Source organism: Cotesia glomerata, linkage group LG6, assembly GCF_020080835.1.
Source record: "Cotesia glomerata isolate CgM1 linkage group LG6, MPM_Cglom_v2.3, whole genome shotgun sequence".
Classification (NCBI taxonomy): Eukaryota; Metazoa; Arthropoda; class Insecta; order Hymenoptera; family Braconidae; genus Cotesia; species Cotesia glomerata.
In genome coordinates this window covers 2,564,418-2,584,209 of record NC_058163.1, presented here as the reverse complement: position 1 = coordinate 2,584,209, position 19,792 = coordinate 2,564,418, and the positions used below count along the sequence as shown (strand labels likewise).

At 25.6% G+C, this 19,792-nt stretch overlaps 2 protein-coding genes across 2 annotated transcripts; one reads left to right on the top strand and one right to left on the bottom strand.

Annotated features, from left to right (window-relative positions):
• Positions 1-1,024: 1,024 nt before the first annotated feature.
• LOC123267483 (ran-binding protein 9) lies at positions 1,025-14,459 on the bottom strand. The gene is made up of 7 exons (XM_044732136.1): positions 14,022-14,459; positions 10,143-10,498; positions 6,660-6,847; positions 5,181-5,293; positions 4,506-5,111; positions 3,001-3,312; positions 1,025-1,757 (listed from the first exon to the last, which is right to left on the bottom strand). Exons 1-7 carry the CDS (start codon positions 14,218-14,220, stop codon positions 1,624-1,626), a joined length of 1,908 nt encoding a protein of 635 aa, XP_044588071.1. The 5' UTR covers positions 14,221-14,459; the 3' UTR covers positions 1,025-1,623.
• Positions 14,460-15,152: 693 nt separating this feature from the next.
• On the top strand, positions 15,153-18,296 carry LOC123267491 (cytoplasmic tRNA 2-thiolation protein 2). The gene is made up of 2 exons (XM_044732152.1): positions 15,153-15,378; positions 16,952-18,296. The coding sequence occupies exons 1-2, from the start codon at positions 15,311-15,313 to the stop codon at positions 18,240-18,242; spliced, it is 1,359 nt and encodes a 452-aa protein (XP_044588087.1). The 5' UTR covers positions 15,153-15,310; the 3' UTR covers positions 18,243-18,296.
• The last annotated feature ends 1,496 nt before the right edge of the window (positions 18,297-19,792 follow it).

The window sequence follows — 19,792 nt, the reverse complement described above, 5'->3', positions numbered from 1 at the left end:
TATCGATTTTTAATTTTTTTTTTTTTAATAATATTCTATGTCGCATATAAAAAACAATTACTTAATTATTTTATATAGAGTACAAGTTCCTTAATTAAGATTTCTTGTTCTGCATCTGCATTGTTATTATTATAATTAATAATTTTATTTATTATTATTATATATTTATATATTTATATATAGTTATTATTTATAAACTTAAGACCTCGTTAATCACTTATAAATTTTCCCCGCTCAAGTGTTAAATAATTTTGAAAAATTCCTCTTAATTATTTATTGCACGGAGCGTACTCGAAAAGAACAAGATTACACTGGTTATCATCCCAGATTATACTGAGTGATATCTGGATTATACTCATTGTAATCTTCCATTTCACCCAGCAATATCTCTGATTATACCCCGTAAGATTACACTGGATATAATCCGAGATAGTATCCAGTATAATTTGGATTATACTCAGTATAATCTTGGATTATACCCAGTGATATCTCCGGAATTTTTTTTCTAACGCTGCGCACTTGGCATTATCATTTCTATTATGTATTTTAAATACTAAGATAGTCAAATATGGTTTTAAATACTATCTGAATTTTTTTTCACCACAGATATCACTGAGTGTAATCTAGGATGATATCCAGTGTCATCTTGTTCTTTTCGTGTATAATCCCAGATTATACTCACTGATAACTGTGGGGAAAAATTTCAGATAGTAGCTAGTATAATCTAGATTATACTGAATGATATATGGATTATACTCATTGTAATCTCCCATTTCACCCAGTAATATCTCTGATTAAACCCGGTAAGATTACACTGGATATAATTCGAGATAGTATCCAGTATAATTTGGATTATACTCAGTATAATCTTGGATTATACCCAGTGATATCTGGATTATACTCATTATAATCTGGGATAATATCCAGTGTTATCTTGTTCTTTCTGTGTATCGAGGAATTAAAAATCTACTTTTGATTTAAAAAAAATTAAAACAATAAAAATAATTTTAATAAATTTTTTTGCAAGAACGAGGAAAGAGTAAACCGCCTAATAAAAATTGCCTTTCGTTGATTGACAGAATCTGGTTGGCAGGTTAGTTGGGCGTTCACAAAACATTTTTTTTTATTAAATTTAATTAAAAATATTTTGTTTATATTAATTGTTATTACATGTGGTGTGAGATCGTTCCAGATATAATTACCGATAATCGATAAAACAGCGCTACACCTTATCTATAACTACTCGGTAAATGGTTCCATCGGTTCCAATTGTTCTAATAATAGAACTGGACTCTCGTATCGACAAATTTTTTTAATATTTATTTATATTTATATATATATATATAAATAATATATTTAATATTTAGTATTTATATTTATATTGTTGGATAAATAAATATAATTTTATTCACTAAATTGGCCAGTACCATAACAATAGTGTAGATGTAGCGCTAGTTCCATAGAACATATGGAACATATGGAACAAGTTCGTTGCTGGCAGGTCCATCGATCGATCTTAGATTGTCAGGCACTTCACACTTATATCCTTGAAGGTTATTACGAGATCACTCACCACACTCGGGCAGGCTGGAGAACTGGACGTGACACCAGAGACAGGCACCGTCAATATTGGATTATGTTATCCACTACTGCAAAGCCGCAGGCTCCTAGACCGGCGCCCGACATCAGTCGGACCAACTCCCGCGCGTGCGATATTGCCACTTCGAGGGGTGGTCGTCGTGGAAGATTTGTAGACTCTGAAATAATAATGTATATTATTAAGAGAATGAGAAAAATTTTGGGTCCAGGATACATAATTAAGGAATTATCTTGTATCTTGTGAACTCTTGGCATTTTTTAAGATATAAGCTTATTTTGATGTTACACTCATCGAGACCTTTCATTTAAGTACCCACATCAATTTTTCATATATTTATATATATTATATATATGTATATATGAAAAATATATCAAATATGCATGTGGGTACTCAAATGAAAGCTCTTGATGAGTGTAATGTCAAGATGAGCTTATATCTTTATAAATGTCAATAGTTAAAAAAATACAGTGCAATTTAACATAATAAATGACCTTGTATTTTGTGAACTATTGAAATTTTTAAAGATGTAAGCTCATCGTGATGTTACACTTATCGGGAGCTTTCATTTGAGTACCTATATCAATTTTTCATATATATATATAATATATCAAAAATACATGTGGGTACTCAAATGAAAGGTCTTGATGAGAGTAACATCGGAATGAGCTTATATCTTTAAAAATGTCAATAGTTAAGAAAATACAGTGCAATTTAACATCATTAAGAAATGACCTCGGATCTTGTGAACTATTGATATTTTTTAAGATATAAGCTCATTCTGTTGTTACGCTCATCGAGACCTTTAATTTGAGAATCCACATCAATTTTTCATATATTTTATATATTTATATATATTATATATACGTAAATATGAAAAATATATCAAAAATGCATGTGGGTACTCAAATGAAAGCTCTTGATGAGTGTAACTTCAGAATGAGCTTACATCTTTAAAAACGTCAATAGTTAAGAAAGTACAGTGCAATTTAACAAAATTAAGAAATAAGCTTGTATCTTGTGAACTATTGACATTTTTAAAGATATATGCTCATCCTAATATTACACTCATCGAGACCTTTCATTTGAGTATCCACATCAATTTTTCATATATTTCATATATTTATATATATTATGTATATCTATATATGAAAAATATATCGAAAATGCATGTCGGTACTCAAATGAAAGCTCTTGATAAGAGTAACATCAGGATGAGCTTATATCTTTAAAAATGTCAATATTTAAGAAAGTACAGTGCAATGCAATAAAGATTTAAATAACAATAATTGATATAATTTAATAATATTTTAAATTGAAATTATTAATCAATTTAACTCATTTTAATGTTAATCTATTTTTTTTTTAATATAATTTAATTTAATACAATAATATATATTTACCGAGAATAGCTGAGTTTAATCGAGCACAGACAGTTTCTCGCTCCTGAGGATCTAACTGCCAGCCGACAGGAGAGTTCCAAGGATTTGAATACGCGAGTAAACTAAACGCGTCTTGGAGCATTTTTTTGTTAGCTTCATTCTTTCCGTACGACTGTCTCAGGTGTATCGATTGGGAGTACAACTGCCGTCCGAACTCCAGCATTTTTTCGATCGCCTGCTTATTACCGCCACATAATTGTTTTTTACTGAGCTTAACACTGGGGTTTTCTATACTATTGCCGTTTTGTTGGTTTTGGTTGGCACTGTCTATTTCTGAAAATAAAAATCAATTATTAATTTTAATTAAAAGAATTAAAATAATAACTATTAAGATAAATTAGATTAATTTAAAGAAAAAAAACTTTCCAATAAATTGAATTTAAAAAAGTTTACAGCCATAAAAAAAAATGCTATTTTTTTCTTAAAAATTTGTAACTTTTTTTTTGATTGACTAATAAAATTTCAAATGATGTTTTTAAAATGTAGGAAAAAAAATTTTCAGTCAAAACGAAATGTGTCGGAATCAAAAGTAGTTAAATTGATCAGTTTTATCATTTATAATAAAAATGAAAATTGTAAAAAATTAGATATATGGTAAAAAACCCAGTTATTAACACTGACCTAGTTATTGACACTTGCAATTTTATTTTAATTAAAAAAACTAAATCAACTCTAATCAATTAATGAATAATAACAACCTTGCAGTCACTGTGTGACTGCTGTGACTTGTAAACTATAAATAAATAAAATTTTGCTTTATTAAATAATGACTTTTGTTAAATTGCACTGTACTTTCTTAAATATTGACGTTTTTAAAGATATAAGCTCATCTTGATGTTACACTTGTCAAGAGCTTTCATCTGAGTACCCACATGCATTTTTTATATATTTTTCATATATACATATATATATTATAAATGAATATATATAAATATATGAAAAATTGATGTGGGTACTCAAATGAAAGACCTTGATGAGTGTAAGATCGGGATGAGCTTATATCTTTAAAAATGTCAATAGTTTACAAGATACAAGGTAATTTCTTAATTATTTTAAATTGCACTGTACTTTCTTAAATATTGATATTTTTAAAGATATATGCTCATCTTGATGTTACACTCATCAAGAGCTTTCATCTGAGTAGCCACATGCATTTTTGATATATTTTTCATATATACATATATATGATATATATATAAATATATGAAAAATTAATGTGGGTACTCAAATGAAAGGTCTCGACGAGTGTAATGTCGGGATGAGTTTATATCTTTAAAAATGTCAATGGTTCACAAGATACAAGGTCATTTAATATCATCATAAATAGATCATTTTTAAGAAAATTGTTTTTTTGATTCAATTTTTTTAAATAGAATAAAATTGCAAGTGTCAAACAACTAGGCCAGTATAAATCTCGATCTTTTACCTTATTTCCAAATAAGGTAAAAAAATAAAATATACCATACCCATATCAATATCTTCTCCATTACACTTGTACCCATTAGAATTAGGATTACCATTCTGGTATCCATTGGTAGTATTTTTGAACCCATTAATATTATTAATAGTCGCAGTGTTGCTCTCCATCTCCATATCAACATCATCCTCTATTTGTCCATTTATAAACTGCTGATCTACGGTTCCGTTCAGCGTGTTGTTTAAATTCATTTCTTCCACAGTCCCGTTTGACGATTTGCTGTTGTACGCTTTTGTTGACTGTATCACACTGGTCTGGTTATCATTACTCGTGTTTGTGTTTATATTAATATTGATATTTGTATTAGTGTTAGTGTTGGTAATGCTATAAGTATTATTAGTATTAGCATTAGTATTAATATTAGTATTAGTGTTGGTATTTGAATTATTAACAGTAATGGTAGTGTTGGTGGCGGATGTTGAACTCCCGATCGTCTGATTAACTTCGGAATCACTTCCGTTAACCATTTCAACAAATTGACGACACTTGAGAGCGAACATCAAGTTCGGATCCCGGTCCAATAAAGTCGGGTACAACTCTGTCGTCAACTTTATTGCTTCGCCCATACGACCCGCGAGTACGAGCTTCAAAATTCCTGAAAAAATTATTGTTAATAATTTTATATACATTAATTAATTTTTTATTTAATTAATATGAAGTATACTTTGTCTATTTTTTATTGAACTGAAGTCTTCATCGAAAGGTTGTCCTGTACTATTGGCAAATGCTTCGGCAGTATCGCAGTAACCATGATGGACCAAATACGTTGATACCATCCTATTTTTTTTTAATTTAAAATTATTATTTATTTATAAAATTATTTTTACTAGCTTTCAAATTTATTTTTTAACAATTGAGGTTGCTGAAATTTTTTTTTTTATTAAAAATTTGTTAATTTAAATTTTTATTTATTAAATAATGAATTTTGTTAAATTGGACTGTACTACCTTAACTATTGACATTTTAGAAGATATAAGCTCATCCCGATGTTACACTCATCAAGAGCTTTCATTTGAGTACCCATATCAATTTTTCATATATTTTATATATTTATATATATTATATACATGTATATATGAAAAATATATAAAAATGCATGTGGGTACTCAAATGAAAGCTCTTGATGAGTGTAACATCGGGATGAGCTTATATCCTTAAAAATGTCAATAGTTAAAAAAGTACAGTGCAATTTAACATAATTAAGAAATGACGTATCTTATGATCTATTGACATTTTTAAAGATATAAGCTCATCCCGGTGTTACACTCATCAAGACCTTTCATTTGAGTACCCACATGCATTTTTGATATATTTTTCATATATACATATATGTAATATATATAAATATATGAAAAATTGATGTGGGTACTCAAATGAGAGCTCTTGATGAGTGTAACATCGGGATGAGCTTATATCTTTAAAAATGTCAATAGTTCACGAGATACAAGGTAATTTCTTAACTATCTTAAATTGCACTGTACTTTCTTAACTATTGACGTTTTTAAAGATATAAGCTCATCCTGATGTTACACTCATCAAGAGCTTTCATTTGAATACCAACATGCATTTTTGATATATTTTTCATACATATATATATATATATATATATATATATATATATATATATATATATATATATATATATATATATATAAAATATATAAATATATGAAAAATTGATGTGGGTACTCATATGAAAGGTATTGATGAGTGTAACATCGAGATGAGCTTATTTCTTGAAAAATGTGAATAGTTCACTAGATACAAGGTCATTTCTTAATTATGTATCTAGAGATAGAGAATTTTTGAATGCAGTTATGAAACATTTTTGAAACCTTGAAAAGGCACAAATTCAAGTCAAAAACTTTGCAATGACATCAAATTTCACTTAAAAAAACTGATTTTATCATATGACTATCCTGGAGACAAAATTTTTCTTATTTTTTTAATAATATAGATTAAAAATTTGTTGGTTTTTTTTTTAATTAAAATTTTTTAAGTTTTTTTTTTTTAATTTGGCACTTTAAAAAAAAAATTCTAAAAAGTAAAAATTTATTTGCCAATTTAGAGCTGACTCAATCAACTGACAGAAAAAAAAAGTTGAAAGCTAGTATTGGAGAAAAGAAAAAAAAATGAAAAATACTTGTGTAAAACAGCTTGCCACTGTCCCTGACCATGGTCGGGGGTAGGATAATTGATAATCTGTAATCTCGTGCGTACGCGTAGCTCGTTAATCATATCACCAATATCAAACACAAAGGGCGTTTGTCCGAAATTAGCGTCGACTACCTCGCCAGGAGTCTGCAAGCCTACTGTGGGATACAGATTTGGCTAAAAAAAAAATAAAAAATAATTTTAGTTGGCCATTTTTAAAAAATTAATAATAATTTAATCAACTATCTGACCAAATTTCATATTTATTTTTCAAGTAAATTAATAATTTTAAAAAATTTAGCAATAATTTTTTACAATTTTTACAAAATTAAATTATTATTTTATAAAATTCTTTATAATTAACGTTTAATAAAATTAATAACAAAAATTAAGTTATTATTTTCTAAAATTCTTTATAGTTAATTTTTAATAAAATTAATAATAATTTAGTGTTAAAAATTGTGATTTGACACTATATAAAATTAATAACAAATTATTCGCGAAAATAAGAGTAATTTTGCTTATTTAGTCCTGCTACCTTCAAATATCAATTAAAAAATAAAAAACTCCGTTAAAATCTATATTTGTAAATAATATATCAAATTTTAGAATATTTTAATTTTTGTTGAAAATAAATTTATGAAACTGTAATTTCAGAAAATTTTTCTTAATTATGAAAATTGTCAGATATTTGTAAATTTCAGCATTAATATTTATAATAACAACAACAACAACAACAACAACAACAACAACAACAATAATAATAATAATAATAAATCCTATATTTCTTTATTTAATCAAAAAATAAATTTTTTAAGTAATTTAAAACTTATTTTAATAAAAAATTTATGATGCATAAAATCTAAAATAAATTTTAATAAAAAAGAAAAATTCCAAATTTTTAGAATAAAAATTTTTGTGTAAAAATTTAAATTAAGATCGAGAAACCTGCACAATAACATACTAGCATGTGTTGATGTATATTTTTAATGACAATCTTGCTTAATTTCCTTAAAATTATGTATTTTTTGTAACATTGTATACCTATTATTCAGAAGCGTTGCAAAATTTCAAATCTTGGCTTTTAAAATTATCAACATCATACTTAATATGACTTTTATCAATTTATACTCTAAACTCTCTCGACTCTAAGACAGTGTATCAAAGATGTATCTTATAAATCACTTTAAATTAAATAAATAAATTTTAAATTTTACACGGAAAAAAGTAAACTGTAATAAATAACAGCCGATTTATAATAAGTAATGATCAATTGCTAAAAATTACCATTTCAAACAGTAAAATCGTGATTTTACTATTCACTTTATAATATTTACCATTTAAACGTTACAATTTACTCTTTACATGGAAGAAAATACTATTTCAAACAGTAATATTCGCTATGTGAATGTCTAAAATGTTAAAGTATAATAATTAACAATTCAGACTTTGATATTTATTATTTCGTACCTAAAAAATGATCTTACGATCTGTAAAAAGTATAAAATAAAGTTAGTAAATTTCTACTACAAGCAACGTCAATATTTACAAAGTAAAATGGTAAATTTTAAACGCAACGCTAAAAAACAAACTGTAATTATTGACTTGCTTGGTATGGTAAAATTTATATTTTAAAAGTATAATTTTTACTGTTTCAAATGTTAAATTCTCCCAGAGTGAGAGCCCCTTCTCTTTCATCTGAGTTCCCCTTCTCCTCATAATATCGACTATATATTGAAATGGCAATTTTTACTTTTTAAAACTGTAATTTTTTAAGATGAAAGAGTCGTTTTTTACTATAGTGACAGCTACTAATCACTTATTTTGGATATTAAATTATAAATTGTGGCTTTTATACTTTCTACATTAAGTTCTGTAATATTTATATTTTTGCCACTCCGATGTCCGCTTTACTGTTTGAAACTATAAAAATTAATCGGAATCCGAGTGAATATTACAGTTTACTTTTTTCCGTGTAATAAGTAATGATCAACTGCTAAAAATTACAATTTCAAACAGTAAAATCGTGATTTTACTATTCACTTTATAATATTTACCATTTAAACGTTACAATTTACTCTTTACATGGAAGAAAATACTATTTCAAACAGTAATATTCGCTATGTGAATGTCTAAAATGTTAAAGTATAATAATTAACAATTCAGACTTTGATATTTATTATTTCGTACCTAAAAAATGATCTTACGATATGTAAAAAGTATAAAATAAAGTTAGTAAATTTCTACTACAAGCAACGTCAATATTTACAAAGTAAAATGGTAAATTTTAAACGCAACGCTAAAAAACAAACTGTAATTATTGACTTGCTTGGTATGGTAAAATTTATATTTTAAAAGTATAATTTTTACTGTTTCAAATGTTAAATTCTCCCAGAGTGAGAGTTCCTTCTCTTTCATCTGAGTTCCCCTTCTCCTCATAATATCGACTATATATTGAAATGGCAATTATTACTGTTTGAAACTGTAATTTTTTAAGATGAAAGAGTCGTTATTTACTATAGTGACAGCTACTAATCACTTATTTTGGATATTAAATTATAAATTGTGGCTTTTATACTTTCTACAGTAAGTTCTGTAATATTTATATTTTTGCCACTCCGATGTCCGCTTTACTGTTTGAAACTATAAAAATTAATCGGAATCCGAGTGAATATTACAGTTTACTTTTTTCTGTGTAATAAGTAATGATCAACTGCTAAAAATTACAATTTCAAACAGTAAAATCGTGATTTTACTATTCACTTTATAATATTTACCATTTAAACGTTACAATTTACTCTTTACATGGAAGAAAATACTATTTCAAACAGTAATATTCGCTATGTGAATGTCTAAAATGTTAAAGTATAATAATTAACAATTCAGACTTTGATATTTATTATTTCGTACCTAAAAAATGATCTTACGATATGTAAAAAGTATAAAATAAAGTTAGTAAATTTCTAATACAAGCAACGTCAATATTTACAAAGTAAAATGGTAAATTTTAAACGCAACGCTAAAAATCAAACTGTAATTATTGACTTGCTTGGTCTGGTAAAATGTATATTTTAAAAGTATAATTTTTACTGTTTCAAATGTTAAATTCTCCCAGAGTGAGAGTTCCTTCTCTTTCATCTGAGTTCCCCTTCTCCTCATAATATCGACTATATATTGAAATGGCAATTATTACTGTTTGAAATTGTAATTTTTTAAGATGAAAGAGTCGTTTTTTACTATAGTGACAGCTACTAATCACTTATTTTGGATATTAAATTATAAATTGTGGCTTTTATACTTTCTACAGTAAGTTCTGTAATATTTATATTTTTGCCACTCCGATGTCCGCTTTACTGTTTGAAACTATAAAAATTAATCGGAATCCGAGTGAATATTACAGTTTACTTTTTTCCGTGTAATAATATTTTAAAAAATTGTAATTCATTTAAATAATAATAATAATAATAATTACAGGTAAATCAGAGAAGGCAATGCCCAAATGTGTTCCATTTTTAGTGTAAAACGCGGTATTATCAACAAGATTGACACCACAGCCAATAACATCACCAGTTGTAAAAGTCGGCCCATAAGGCTGACCAGTTCCTGAAGAACAAAAGCTGTGACCATCATCGCCATGATACCCGTATGAGTGTTTGTCCCATCCAGGAAGTCTGTTAACATTTACTCCATGCGCCGACAGACCAATTCCCATATAACCATCTCTCCCTTTGCTCACTATTTTAACTTCGAAATAGTAGAGACCGCAGGCAGCTGGTATCGAATGCGTTGTGCGAACGCTGGCAGCGTCTTTGTGTGTTTTTCCAAAACCTTAAAAATTTACATCAATTAATAATTCATAAATTAATTAATATAATTGATGTAAAAAATCATAAGTCATAATTCATAACTTGTAAATGAATAAATAATTGAATAAATCTATTGGTGCTTTAATACAAGGTCCCTTCCAAGCCCAGCGACTACTTCTAGGTTACTAGGTCAACTCCTCCTCTCAACTCTTGTTAAATGCTCACACGCCAGCTCTTTACCAGCTTCACTATTTCTCTATGCATTTATATCTGTAGTTATATATTTATATATAAGTAATATGTATGATGTAGGTACTACTTTCTTGGGTTAGATGTTTTTTTTCTGTTTTTTTTTTTATTATTGCTAACACGTGTGGTTTCTGATTTACTAATTCAGTAATTAATACTCAGACCTTTGTATAAATACACGGCAATGACTGAATAGCATCTATACGTTTTATAGCTAAATCGATTCAAGGTTCTGCATTAAACTTTTTGTTTCAATATGTTATTATTTAATTATTTAAATTTACTCAATGATTTTTTTCATAAAAAAATTATCAACTTTTTTTTTAGCAATAAAAAAATATTTTTTAAAGTGAAATTTAGAAAAAAAAAATTTTTTTATAAGGTCAAAATTAATTTGTACAAAAAAAATTTTTTTTTTTTTTTTTATAAAATATTTGTAGAAAATTTTTGGAGTTAATATTGAAAAAATAAATATTAATATTTAATTTAATAAATGAATTCTAATAAAAATTCAATAATATTCTACACTGATAGAAGGATTTATTAACTATTAGTAATATAATTTAATTCAAGAGAATTATTGTATTGAATATTTTTTAACATTCAATAGATATTTTTAAAAGTGAAATTTAGAAAAAAAACAAAATTTTTTTCTAAAGTCAAAATTTTTATACAAAAAAAAAATTTACTTTTCTTTTATAAAATAATTGTAGAAAATTTAATGTAAGATTTTTGGAGTTAATATTGATAAAATAAATATTAATATTGATATTTAATTTAATAAGTGAATTTTAATAAAAATTTAATAATATTCTACACTGATACAAGGATTTATTAACTATTAATAATTTAATTTATTTGAAGACAATTATTTAATTTATTAAATTTTAATAAATATTTTTGAACATTTAATAAATATTTATTTGGGAGGAAAGAACATTTATTAATAGTTAATAAGGAATTATTAATAATTAACAAATATTTATTAACAGTTAATAAATATTTTGTTGAGTGAATTTGTTTTGCTTGCAATGTCATATGATATCAAGATTGTTTATAAATAAAAATCATCTTTATAAATTATTTGCATTAATTATATTACATTATAATAACGTTAATTGTAAAATACTAAATTCTATCGCAACTCATAAATATCTTTTATATTTTTAAATATTAAAAAGGTTAATTTATTTAGTGAATTGAATTATTATCATGTATTCCAGCTAGAGTTATAAAAAGTGTCGAAAGAAAATAGCTATTTTTGCTTTTTATTTTAAATAAATATTTGTTAACAGTTAACAAATATTCATTAACCATTAATAAATATTTGTTAACTGATAACAAATATTTATTAACATTTAATAAATCGTATTTAATAAATAATTTATTAACTGTTAATAAATATTTATTTAGTCCTATGAGGTTAAAAAATCATTTATTAACAGTTAATAAAGCTTATTAAATATAAACAAATCCTTCTATCAGTGTATCAAAAAATTATCACTTTTTTTTTACAAATTAATTAGCAATAGAAAATATTTTTATTAAAAAAATCGGATTTGTACAAAAAAAAATTTTAATATTTATTAAAAAAAAAATTGTTAAAATTTATGTACCTAATAATTTTTTTTTATAAAAAAAATTGAAAAAATTTTTTAATAAATTATTATGAAATTTAATTTAGCAGATATTAATTTTAAGAATTTTTGTAACAAATAAATTATGGCAAATGTAACAAATGTAACAAAAAAATTATATAAGAAAATTGACGTAGAAATTTTTAAAAATTAAAAATGCAATTTTTTAAAAATAATTTTTTTTTGTTAAATAAAATCAAAAAATTGTCAAGTGACTGGTAACTTTAATGTCATTAGATTATAAAAAAAATCAATTTTTCAAAAATTTAGACAAAAAATTAAATTTAGATATTTTTTTTACAATTAAAAATATTAATAAAAAATTGATTAATATTAATATTTAATTTAATGGATGAATTTTAATGAAAACTTGATAAGTTGGCAATGAAACTTAATATTCTACAAAAAAAAAAAAAAAAAAAAAAATTGTCATTAAAATTAGAATTACGCAGCAGTAAAATTTTTTAAAAATAATACGTAATAAAATATAAAATTTTACAAATTGACAAAGAAATTTTGTAATACAAAAAAATATAATTAAATTTTGAATTTTTTTACCAAAAAAAAAGGAATTTTACTGATTTTAATAAAATTGCCACTTAAATTGATAAACTTTAAGTTTTTATGTTTTTAAAAAAATGTTAAGTGTAAGAAATTGAAAAAAACTTTTTGTTATAATTCACTTTTAAATAAAATTAAATTTTCACTTTCACAAAAAATGACTTAAAAAATAAAAAAAAAAAATATTTCTTTAGATTAATAATAAAAAAAAAAATTTAATAAAAATGAAATAATTAAAAATAAAAATTAAATTTTCACTTCCACAAAAAATAACTTAAAAAATTTTTAAAAATATTTCTTTAGATTTTAAACAAAAAAAAAAAAATATTTAATAAAAATAAAATCATTAAAAATTACAATTAAATTATCACTTTCACAAAAATTGACTTAAAAAATTACAAAAAATATTTCTTTAGATTGATAATAAAAAAAAAATGTAATAAAAATAAAATCATAAAAAATTAAAAAAAAAAACAAAAATTAAAAACTATCACCCACATATTGTTGACCACGGACAATATTTATCGTAGAGGGCGTAATAACGAAACAAAAAGTATCTTCTTAAAAAAAAAAAAAAAAAAAAAAACATAAATAAAATCCTAAACATTAATAAAATAAATTCTTGATACGGAAAGAAAATCCGTTATTGTAACAAAGAGCTGCGCACAAAGCCAACAAATCTTTTGTTATGTATGTATTATGTTTATAAATACATATACATCTCTGATCATATATGTATACATATGTACTCTGCACATAAATATCCGTATCTGTCTTAATTACAGGCAACAGCTGTCATAAAAATTTTCCTGAGCTTAAATCCAAAATAACAACAAAGTTATTGAAAATAAAAAAATTATAATAAAAATGAGTGATCAGCTGATTCCTTTGTTTAGGTCGCTGACACGCGAAAAAATGTACTGCCATTTTAAATCAATATTTGTGGTAATGATCGCGAGCGACTAGGTCTTGAAATAATTGATAAATAAAAAATAAAATAAATGAGTAAAAAATAAATAAAAAAATAAATAAAGAGATGAAAAGTTCTTAGAGGATGTTGTCAATAGCAAGGTTGATAAGAGGTGAGCTGGTACGTACCTTTGTAGTGAACGCGAAGATTATTTTGGGACAGCCCGATGTAGTTGTACTTGTCCTTAGGGCTCCAAGACCTCGGCAAGGGCGTCTCTTCCTCGTTTACCATCGGATAGAGCATTTTCAATCGATCCGAGGGCTGCTGCCCACAATTTATCAAAGACGAATCCATAACACTCTGTTCCTCGCTGGTGGCGGCCATCATCGTCTTCCACAGCCCCACTACAACACACTGACACTCTCCTCTCCTCTCCACACTCGAGACACTCTCTCTCTCGCTCTTCTGGGCTTCTTAAGCTTCCCTCTCGCTCTTACACGCACTCACTCTGGCAGCTAAGCGATTGTGCCACCGAATCTTCAATTGTTCGTCTCCGTCTCTGGCTCTCTGCTCTGTGCTACTCTGTACATACACTCTGTACTACTCGGCAAGTCTGTACTACTGCTCCTGGTGCTGTGCAAGAACTGTCGCTGCCTAGGAGAAACTAACACTGCGCATGCGCGACATCTGGGAGAAATGACACTGAAGTTAGCAAATGAAAATAAAGTTAGCCGACATTTAAAAATTTTTAGAATTTTTTTTTTATTGAAAAAATTATTACAAAAATATTTAAAAAAAAATTCATTTGTAATAAATTTTAAAAACTACACGTGTAATTTTTTAAAAATATTTTGTAGTTATAATTTAATAAATTAAGCAAAATAAAATCAAAAATGTCGGCTAACTTTATTATTAATAATACTAAAGTTAGCCGACGTTTTTAATTTTTTGATTTTATTTTCAATAATTAAATTAGAATAAAAAAATATTGAAAAAAATTGCTCTTATAGTTTTTTAAGTTTTTTACATGTGACAATTTTTTTTTTTTATTTTTTAATTTGAATTTTTTCGATAAAAAAATTTATTAAAATTTTGAAATGTCGGCTCACTTCATTTTCATTGGGAGAAATATTCTGGCGCGACGACTGGTGGCGGGTTTTGGAACTATTTTATTTTTAAAAACTGAAGTTAGTTGACAGCTGTCAGTTTTTTTTAATAAATTTAATTATTATTAATTTTCAGTAAATAAATTTTTTAATTTGGACTTGTTATTATAAAATAATTGAATAAAAACATTAATTTATTTATTTATTAAAAGACAGTTTTAAATATTTTTTATGTCAGTCAACTTCAGTGGATATTTTGTGATAGACATTTTAATTTTGGACGCCATTGTTTTTGTTGTTGTCGAGAGGTTCGGAGCACGTGTATTACATGATTGAGGGTAATAATAAGAAAATAATTGACAAGTTTAATTATGTGCTCGCTGGACGGTGATTGTGTTGTGGATGTTGTAGAGAGGGTTGAAAAAAAAATTTTTGACGGGTGAGTTATTTTTTTTTTTTGGTGGAAATTTTGAGGAAATTTTTAAGAAATTTATTTTTAGTTTTTTTCAAGGTTGGAAAATTTTTAATGATACTGAAGTCAGCTGATGATTTTTTAGAATTTTACAATAAATAATTATAACACTAATGTTAGCCGACGTTTTTAATTTTATTATTTTTTTCAATTATTAAATTAAAACTAAAAAATATTTTTAAAAATTACACTTAGAGTTTTTTATAAATGAAAATTTTTTTTATTACTTTGCAATAATTTTTTTAACTTAAAAAATGAATGACATTAAAGTTAGCGGAAACTTAACAATTTTTTTATTTTATTTTAAAACAAAATTTGTCCCAAAAAATTATTTTTAAAAAATTGTAATTTTTATTTTTTAAAATTTCTACAAGTTAATTTTTTTTGCGATAATTTATTTGTTATAGAATTATTAAAATTATTGAATGTATGCTAAATTAATTGTCATAAAAAATGATTACAAAATAATTAAAAAAAAATTTCATATGTAAAAATATTGAAAAACTAAGTGGAATTTTAAAAAAGTATTTTTTAGGTATAATTTAATAAAAGAAAAAAAATTAAAAAATTAAAAACGGATAACTTTAGTATTATTAAATAATTACTATTTTTTTTTTTTTATTTAAATTTGTAAAAAAGTTGAAAAACTGAAAGTGCAATTTTTAAAAAATATTTTTTTTTTTAATTTAATTAATTAAAAAACAAATCATAAAATTAAAAACGTCGGCTCAATTTATTAAAATTAATTTAGTAAATATTTGATAATTTTAAGAATTTCTTCATAAATAAATAGTCAAAAAAAAATGAGTAAAAAAAATTGACATGTAGAAATTTTAATAAATTAAAAATGCAATTTTTCTAAAATATTTTTTTTAAATAATTTATTTGTTAAAAAAAATCCTAAAAATTAATCATACTAAAGTTAGCCGACGTTTTTAATTTTTTAATTTTTTTTTTAATAATAAAATTGAAACAAAAAAATATTTTTTAAAGATTGCACTAACAGTTTTTCAATTAAAAAAAAATCTAAAAATTCTTAGATGTCGGTTAACTTAATTTTCATAAAAATTATTATATATCCTGCAGTATCACTCTTTTGACGATTTTTGTGTAAAATTAAATATAATTTTTTTTTATCAAGTTTATTGAAATAATTTTTTTTTAATTGTTTATTTTAAACGACACTAAAATTAGCAGACACTTGAAAATTTTTCAAGGTTTTTTTTTTTTAATTACAGTTCCAAAAAATTATTTAAAAATAATTATATTTTTAATTTTTACAATTTCAACGTCAATTTTTTTTCTAATTTTTGATGCCATAATTTAGTTAAAAAATTTTTTAAATTATCAAATATATGCTGAATTAATTTTTAATGCATTAGAAATTCCCATGAGAATTAAAAAATTTTTTTTTATTTATTAAATTAAAGCAAGAAAGATTTATTTAAAAAATCTCATCTTAAAAAGCTGCAAAAAAATTATAAATGCTATTTTTTAAAAATAATTTTCCATTATTAATAATTAATATTTAAAATTACAGAAACGAAAATTGCCGAAAATGTAATTCAAAATCTCGCATAAAACTCCGCGGTTCCGACAACTACTGCAACGACTGTTTCGAAGCGTACGCGACCCATAAATTCCGCGGTACGCTTGGAAAGTCAAAGTTGGTACGCCCGAACGACAAAATCCTCGTGGGATTCTCCGGCTCAGCTGGTTCGGTAGCTCTCTTAAACTTAATCCGAGCTGGAATGCAAGAAAGCGTGCACAAGAGGCTAGTTTTTGAGACTCAGGTCATTTTTATCGACGATTTTCTGGAACCTAGAACCGAAATTGACAAAAAAACAAGCATTGACTCAATAATAACTCTAATAAAGTCCTTCGGCTTTCCAGGTTATGTCACCTCTTTATCAGAAATTTACAACCCGGAGCTTAAAATAAAATCTATTCATAACATAGACGAAATTAATTATAATTATTGCCAACAAGCTTCAGAAGAAAGCCTAAAAAATTTATTCCAAGCTTTAACAAATAAAACAGCGAAGCAGGAACTGCTAAAAAAATTACGGCTGACACTGCTGGCATCTGTCGCTAGGAACTTGCAATGTTCCAAAGTGTTCCTGGCAGATAGCGCCACTAGTCTAGCGGTAGACATTTTGAGCAACGTCGCAGTTGGTCGAGGAGCGCAGCTTTCTTTAGATGTCGGGTTTGTTGATGATCGGTTCCAGGAACTGGCGATCTTAAGGCCCATGAGGGACTTTACGGAGCAGGAACTTGATTATTATTTAGAACTTCACGGCTTGGAGACTCTCCAGAGGAATAAAAAAACTAACGACAATCCTTTTGAGTCAATTCAAAAATTAACTGAAGACTTTGTTCTGGATTTAGAGTCTCAGTTCACTGGAACTGTCTCTACTGTCTACAGAACTGGCGCTAAAATTTCCAGCCAGGGATTTTCAGCAGAGGAACAGCAAGTTTGTGTCATTTGTAATGCGCCTGTTGACACCAAGCCTCAAGATGGAGCCACTGCTATCTTAGCGACGGAGTTTTCTAGGTTTATTTCGACTAGAGGGGTTAAGGCTGTTGAGAGGAACAATGGAGATTGTGGGAGCTTCAAGGAACCTTGTGGAGGGTGTCAAGGAGATTGTGGGAGTAAGAAGGAACAGAGGGTGACTGTGGAACAGTTGAGGAGGTTCTTGTGTTATGGGTGTAGGTTGATTGTTGATGATAAGTTTGAGATTGATAAATTACCGGGAAATATTAGTAATAAGGTTAAACAGTTGGCTTGTTTTGAAGATATGAGGGAACAGATTAAGGATTTTTTGTTGTAAATATTATGATAGACTATTAGCAGACATCTGATAATTTTTTGAATTTTTATACGTAATAAATTATTATAAAAAAAAAATATTTTTTTTAATTCGTACTGAAATTTTTTTTATTGTAATTTAATTGTTATAAAAAAATTTGAAAATTGTTAGATGTCTGTTAAATTTAGTATCATGTAAATAATTAGTAAATTTTGATGTAAGGATGAATTTTTTAGAGTATTTTCTGTAAAAATATAAGATGTAAATATTTTAATGATACTGAAATTGAGAATCTGGTTCTTTTTAGAAAATTTTTGATTTATAAACTAGCAACCTTGCAGTCACTATGTGACTGCCGTTACTTGTGAACAGTAAATAAATAAAATTTTGCTTCATTAAATAACTTTTGTTAAATTGCACGGTATTTTCTTAAACATTGAGATTTTTAAAGATATAAGCTCATCCCGATGTTACACTCATCGAGACCTTTCGTTTGAATACCCACATGCATTTTTGATATATTTTTCATATATACAAATATATAATATATATAAATATATGAAAAATTATGTGGGTACTCAAATGAAAGGTCTTGATAAGTGTATTATCGGGATGAGCTTATATCTTTAAAAATGTCAATAGTTCACAAGATACAAGGTAATTTCTTAATTATGTTAAATTGCACTGTACTTTCTTAATTATTGATATTTTTAAAGATATAAGCTCATCCCGACATTACACTCATCGAGACCTTTCGTTTGAGTACCCACATGCATTTTTGATATATTTTTCATATATACATATATATAATATATATTTTAAAGATATAAGCACATCTTGATGTTACACTCATCAAGAGCTTTCATTTGAGTACCCACATGCATTTTTGATATATTTTTTATATATACATATATATAATATATATAAATATATAAAATATATGAAAAATTGATGTGGGTACTCAAATGAAAGGTCTCGATGAGTGCAATGTTGGCGTGAGTTTATATCTTTAAAAATGTCAATAGTTCACAAGAAACAAGGTCATTTCTTAGTTATGTATCTAGAGATAGAACATTTTCGAATGAAGTCTAAATACTTATCATCATAAATTGACTATCTGTGAGAATTATATGAAACCTTGAAAAGGCACGAATTCAAGTCAAGACCTTTGCAATGACACTGAATTCCACTAAAAAAAACTGATTTTATCATATGACTATCCTGGAGACAAAATTTTTCTTATTTTCTTAATAATATAGATTATAGCAAAAGAAATTTATTTAAAAAATTTCATCTTCAGAAGCTCAAAAAAAATGATAAATGCTATTTTCTATAAATAATATGTTACTCAAGAAAAATTTAAAAAAATTGTCAATTTAAATGTCATTTCAACCATAATTTTAATTGGAATTTTGAATTAAAATTTATAACACTGAAGTTAGCTGACAACTGTCAATTTTTTAAAAAAATGCTTCTAAAAATTACTTTAATAATTTTTTTTTAATTTTTACATGTAGAATTTTTCTGTAAATTTTTTTTTATAATAATTTACAATGTTATAAAATTATAAA